Source organism: Podarcis cretensis, assembly GCF_951804945.1.
Source record: "Podarcis cretensis genome assembly, chromosome: 4".
NCBI classification, from domain to species: Eukaryota; Metazoa; Chordata; class Lepidosauria; order Squamata; family Lacertidae; genus Podarcis; species Podarcis cretensis.
Window position 1 is genome coordinate 6,368,016 of NC_137173.1, and position 6,985 is coordinate 6,375,000.

Here is a 6,985-nt window from a genome sequence, read left to right on the forward strand (position 1 = left end):
AAGCAAAAACTCTTATTCACGCTTACCTGAAGGTAAGTCCAGTGCTTTCTTTTTCTATATATATATATAAATGTTTAGTGGTACTGTACTCTGATTTTGACTCAAGAAAACCACCATTTTATAGTTCAGATTGGGGGAAATGAATACAGTAAATGGACCAAAGTACAAAGATTCACAAAATGTTTAGGGATATGTGCAGTGCCGGATTTATGTATAAGCTAAACAAGCTATAGCTTGGGGCCCCACTCAGTTAAAATCGTTAATCGGATTGGAATATCTCTTTTGTTTAAGGTTAATTCTGGACATGACAGAAGAGGTAAAGGGTTTGGATTATCATAAAATATGTGGGAGGAATTGATTAATGATAGGACCCACATAGGGGAGGATGGAAGTCCAGGAGGTTCCTTGGAATCTTGTTTTTTTATGATTTATGTTTGATATACCTTTGTAAAATTTTAAGTTGAAAAACCAAATAAATAAATTAGAGAGAGAGAAGAAAGTGCATAGTGCATAGTTAAACTGTGGAACTCCCTCCTGCAGCACCAACTTGGGTGGCTTTAAAATAGGATTAGACCATACAATTGTATGGAAAAAATAGGGAATAACAGATACAATTTTGCTTAAAATGTATATATAGGAAGTGCAGTGCAAGCGATGGAAGTCAATTAATGAAATTTTATTATTGAGATATCTATAGAATAAATTCGGAAGAAATTCTTCCAACTTTTCTTCTTCTTTTTCTCCTTATTTTCCTTTTCCCTTTTCCTTTTCTTCCTTTTTTTGTTCTTTTTCATATATGTGTGCTTATCTGAAATATATATGTATGTATGTATGCATTTGCAATATTTTGCTTATATTATGTAATAATCATGTTAAATAATTTTTTTTAAAAAAGAAACGTTTTCCAATCTTCTCTAAAAAAAATTTTAAAATAAGAAAAGATAAAAGAGGATTAGACAAACTCTAGGAGGAGAATTCTGCCAACGATGGCTCTGTTCTGCGCTCCACAATCGGAGGCAGCGATGCTTCGGAATCCCAGTTGATGGAAATCCACAGGGAGATGATTGCGCTGGTGCCAGAATCCTGCTTGCTGATTTTCCACAGAAAACTGTTCAGCCACTGTGAGATCAGGATGCTGGACTAGATGGGCCATTGGCCTGATTCGGCAGGCTCTTCTGATGTTACAATACGATACACTACGATATGATACGATAATCTTTATTGTCATTGTCCCATACAGAACAACAAAATTGAAAATATCTACACCAGACATTCAAAAACCAACAAGCCTGCTATCCCAGCTATCCCAACCTGGTTAGCCCCCTAAAAACTCTGATACTCCCATAATTAAATACAATATACTCACAGAGAGACTACCTTGCACTGCGTTTAAAACCAAAATCCTATTTGGATAGAAACTGTTTCTCAGGCGGCTAGTCCTAGTCTTTATAACCCTGGACCTTCTTCCAGAAGGCAGAAGCTGAAAGAGATCATTTCCGGGGTGCGCACTATCCTGCGCTATCTCTGCAGCTTTCTTGTGGCATCTGGGAGCATAGATTTGCTCCAAGGTGGGAAGAGTGCACCCAGTTATTCTCTCTGCAGTCTTTACAACCCTGGACAGCATTGTTTTTCCCCTGCAGCTCCCAAACCATACACACAGACCATAAGTTAATACATATACTCTCCATGGCAGTTGAGTGAACATCAGAGTTTCACTTGATTGACATTCGTGCAGACATGTCCCAAGCCACCGCCTCAGTCCTTGTTTTATTTTTTCCTCCTGCAAGATGGCAGGGCTAAATTACTGCCTGGATTTATGAGTTAAATCTGCAGATGCGGTGCATATTTCAGGCTACATACCTGGGACGACTTATGCAATTGTGGGGCATGTCTCAGCTGCGCTGGAAGGTCCTGACCTCATCTTCCCTCTGAACAGGAGTGGCCGCTCCCATTCCTAGAAGCCATAAATGTGGCACAGTGGCAAGGATGGGCTATTTGGCAATGGAGCAAAGGTTGAGAGACTCCTGGCTGTTTCGCTAAGCAACAATAGTGGCGTATCTCCATGCTCAGAAACCACTAGTTCCGCTAGCTGAGAAAAATGGGGCTGATAATATGCTTTTAAATGAAAGCGATCTGAGGTTGAGTTAAGTTTGACTGAAAGCAGGAACCCCTGCAAGCTGTTAGGGGGTGCCTAGCCAGATCGGAGACATATAGTCCAATCCCAGATTTACGTAAAAGCTAAACAAACTATAGTTTAGGGCCGCACTCTCTTGGGGCCCCAAAAAAATTTAAAGGGGAAAAATGGATGTACATTTCCAAATTCTAAGATAAAAAACAAATAAAATCAAACCTACATACAGCAGCTATGGGACGTGGGTGGCGCTGTGGGTTAAACCACAGAGCCTAGGGCTTGCCGATCAGAAGGTCGGTGGTACGAATCCCCGCGACGGGGTGAGCTCCCGTTGCTCGGTCCCTGCTTCTGCCAACCTACCAGTTCAAAAGCACGTCAAAGTGCAAATAGATAAATAGGTACCGCTCCAGCGGAAAGGTAAACGGTGTTTCCGTGCTCTGCTCTGGTTTGCCATAAGTGGCTTAGTCCTGCTGGCCACATGACCCGGAAGCTGTACGCCGGCTTCCTCGGCCAGTAAAGCGAGATGAGTGCCGTAACTCCAGAGTCGTCTGCGACTGGATCTAATGGTCAGGGGTACCTTTACCTTTACATACAACAACAGTGTTTTGTGTTGCGTAGGCTCCTATGATGTAAGCCATGGGCCCCGCCTGCTAGCCTGCTCCCAAAAATATCATTAGTTTGCTCCTTTCTATATATAGGGTGCCTACATTCTGCATGGACTGGTTGCAAGGCAACATGTGCAAATGGCTTGAGATACCCATTAGGTCCATAAATTAGTATATCACATACATTCAACCACAAAAAACAACAGGAACAATTGTTTGTTGACAAAGGACAGCTGGACATATAAAGGGCCCCATTACCTTCCATAGCTTAGGGCCTCATCAAACCTAAATCTGGCCCTACATGCATATTTAGAATCAATGATTTGTAGAGTTGGAAGGGACACCAACCCCCTGCAAGGCAGGAATTTACTTGGCAGTAAAGCCCACTTTTTTCAATGACGCTTACCTCCAGGTAACTGTGCACAGGATAAGGGACACTGGTGGCGCTGGGGTTAAACCACTGAGCCTTGGGCTTGACGATCGGAAGGTCGGTGGTTCAAATCCCCATGACGGAGTGAGCTCCCGTTGCTCTGTCCCAGCTCCTGCCAACTTAGCAGTTCAAAAGTATGCCGGGGCAAGTAGATAAATAGGTACCGCTGCGAAGGGAAGGTAAATAAACAAAAAACTGTGCACAGGATTGTAGCACCCATGAGGCAAACAGGGACAGACCTCAGGCATTTTCTGAAAGATCTACTGTTTATAGACAGGCCTTCACAATGAGTTTCTCCCTTTTAACCAACTCGTAATGATCTTCGTTATGTTTTATGGAGATTTGTATGAACTGATTATATGGCCACGCTGCAAGCTGCAGTGATACACTTTATAAAAGTGTGACTCATATTTATTTCAATAAATGATACTACTCTTTACTCAGGGAACCCTTGCAGTTTGCTTGGATTATTGCCCACATTCCTGTGGGAAACTGACCATGAGCCTTAATGCCACTAACTCAAGAATCCCCAACTTTCTCTCAACAGAAGCCTCAAGGAAACACAATTGCGGAAAGCTTTAAAAAGAACTCCACAAAAATAAACCATCATTGTACTCTTCTAAGCATGCCACTGGCTATATGCCATGATTCTCTGGCCAGGCCTAACCTAGTATTAAAAAAACCCAAACCCATATAATTCATTTAATAAATAACGTCAGATAAATCAAAGTGTCAAATGGTAGAGATGGGAAGGGCAGAAAGAGAGCATTCTTTCCTGGAACGACATTTAGCTCCAGTTAAGGAGCAGAGGTGAAAGGGAAAGCCTTTTTAATCAGGGTTTTTGAACAAATGTTGACTTTGGACCTCTTCACTTCCATCTTAATACTTGTACACACATATTTTAAGAATCACCTTCTGATTGAGAAGCGATGCTCTAACATTCACAAGCTAGCCACGTTTTTGCAGAGCTGAAACCTGTGAAGTTATAAAGGTTTGTAGCGATTCTTCAACACTTAAAAAAATTTTTTTAGACCCTTCAGAAAGGCCCACTGTGAACTGTTTGCAAGGCACCTTGAGCGTCACTTGCCTTCATAGCAATCTTCATGGTGATCCGTGTTCCCGGCTGTCTCCAACGAGGTGTCCAGTGGTGTTTGCTGCAAGTTCATGGGATTGGTTTCAATCAATGACGTGGACAAGTTCCTCGCAATGATGTGGCTAGCAGTGTGTCTGTCCCCTTGACCCTTTGGGCTTATTAAAGCCTGCCAAGGGGATGTGAGCGGGTGGATCTGGCATGTAGTCAATGTGTTAGGGAAGGAATGGTCTCAGCTGTCCCAAAAGACACCATGATCTCACCACTCCAGAAAATCTGTTGGTTGGTGTTGACCTTTAAACCCCTAAATGGCCTCGGCCCAATATACCTGAAGGAGCGTCTCCACCCCCATTGTTCTGCCCGGACACTGAGGTCCAGCTCCAAGGGCCTTCTGGCGGTTCCCTCACTGCGAGAAGTGAGGTTACAGGGAACCAAGCAGAGGGCCTTCTTGGTGGTGGCGCCCACCCTATGGAACGCCCTCCCATCAGATGTCAAACAACTACCTGACATTTAGAAGACATTGTATCGCCAGAATATAAATTTACCCTAGTCAATAAAGAGTGGAAATACTTGACAAGGACACCCACAGGGACAGTTGAATGACCTCCACTGAAAACCCACTTAACAAAGATGGCTTTATAGATTATTTATTCTGTTAGTTTACTGGGGATGGGGGGAGGGGAGAGGCAATTGGGAAAATTCAAAGTGTCTTAATACATGTTAAGCGATCTCCAAACATTTGGGGGGGGGGGGGAACCTTCAACATGTTATCAGAGCGAACCCTGTTCCACTTCTACAATCATCTCTAAAATCACGAGGTCTATATTCTTTCTCTGTATACAGTTGTACCTCAGGTTACATACACTTCAGGTTACAGACTCCGCTAACCCAGAAATAGTGCTTCAGGTTAAGAACTTTGCTTCAGGATAAGAACAGAAATCATGCTCCGGTGACGCAGCAGCAGGCCCTATTAGGTAAAGTGGTGCTTCAGGTTAAGAACAGTTTCAGGTTAAGTACGGACCTCTGGAATGAATTAAGTTCTTAACCCAAGGTACCACTGTACTTGATTCTGACCAAACTAAACCTCCTGAGGTATTTTTTGTTCCAGGAGACTTAGTTGGGTCAGAATCGAGTATATGAGCCACCATAGCTGCTAGAGGGCTGTGGAAATTTGTCTCCAGGACTTTTTAGACTTGTCTACCCAGGTACTATCTGAAAAGCTGAAACCAGAGGGGAACGTTGTGTTGCCAGATGTGAAATATATTGGCATTATCTTCACCTCTCCTAATGGAAACAACTGAACAGAAACCCCATTACACCACAAACTTTGAACACCTTTAATACCATCACGGCTTCCTGGAAACCGTAGTTTATTTGAGATGCTGATCATTCCGTTGGAAATTCCTTGGGACTCTCCTTTCACAAAAAAGCAAAATTCCCAGGGCTGGCTGGGAAAGGAATCGCCAGCATTTCAAGTCTATGCAGCAGAATTGGGTTGGCCCAGTCTCTCCAGATGTTGTTGAACTCCAGTTCCTATCATCCCCACCTCACACAGCTAATGGGATAATGGGAGTTGTAACACAGTAATATCTGATGGCAACACATTGGCAGCAGAAGACAAACCTCATACACAAAGGCATACAGAGATTTTCATGATTCAGTAGATCTTCTGTCGGAAACAGCACTGTGTGTTCCTAAGGAGCAGGCGGATGTTAGGACAATTCATTCTCCCAAACTCCTAATTCTCTTAATTCTCTGTTGGAGATCCTTCTATCAAAGTGCACTTGAACACTTCTTGAAAGGCAGCCAGAAAAGGCTCTGTGGCTTCTTCAACTGAGACATGTCTCTGGAGTTCTCTGCTCAGAGAGGTCACCTCCTTCCCCTCCAGCCCACAAGGAACAATGTGGTCAAACCACGTCAAGTCAGTGCAGCAGTTCAGAGCCAAACCGTGCGAGGTGATATGCCTTCCACAGTGGATGCCTGGAGAGCGAGGCAAGAGAGATGCATTAAACTTACTGGGAAGGGAGAGCAGCCGTCAATTTATCAAGTGCTGTGCCGCAATACAGTGGTACCTTGGTTCTCAAACTTCATCCGTTCCGGAAGTCTGTTCCAAAACCAAAGCGTTCCAAAACCAAGGTGCACTTTCCCATAGATAGTAATGCAAAATGGATTAATCTGTTCCAGACTTTTAAAAACAACCCTTAAAACAGCAATTTAACATGGATTTTACTATCTAATGAGACCATTGATCCATAAAAATGAAAGCAATAAACAGTGTACTGCAGTCACACAATCAATCAGTAGCTGAACTGGGTTCCATGCAGACACAAAAACAAAACGAAGAGAGCCGCAAAAACAAAAACGCAAAATAAATAGCAAAAACAGACAGACCTCAGTGTAACACTCAAATCAGAAGCGTAACACTCAAAACGGAGCATTTCCAGCTTCCGAAAAAAGTTTGCAAACTGGAACACTTAACTTCCAGGTTTGCAGTGTTTGGGTTCCAAGTTGTTTGAATACTAAGGCATTTGAGAACCAAGGTACCACTGTACTGAAGAAAACTACTGCATGTAGTAACCTCAGAGTGAACACCTGAATAAATCAACTTCCAGCAAACTATTAACCCTGCATTTAAGAGGTAGCAAAATTTAAGATTAGGGCTGCAATATTTAATTGACTCACCAGGAAAATGAATTAACTTACAAATAGTTTAATTGGCTAAAGGCTAT

General features: G+C 42.8%; 1 protein-coding gene across 1 annotated transcript in view; it reads right to left on the reverse strand.

The window, feature by feature from the left end:
• Positions 1–5,579: 5,579 nt before the first annotated feature.
• Positions 5,580–6,985, reverse strand: part of LIPT2 (lipoyl(octanoyl) transferase 2) — a gene marked incomplete at its 5' end in the record, with an annotated part of 3,939 nt that continues 2,533 nt past the window's right edge. Inside the window, one exon of the mRNA XM_079972137.1 lies at positions 5,580–6,236. Within this exon, the coding sequence (XP_079828263.1) occupies positions 6,004–6,236 (233 nt within the window). The 3' untranslated portion in view covers positions 5,580–6,003. The remainder of the gene's footprint in view (positions 6,237–6,985) is intronic.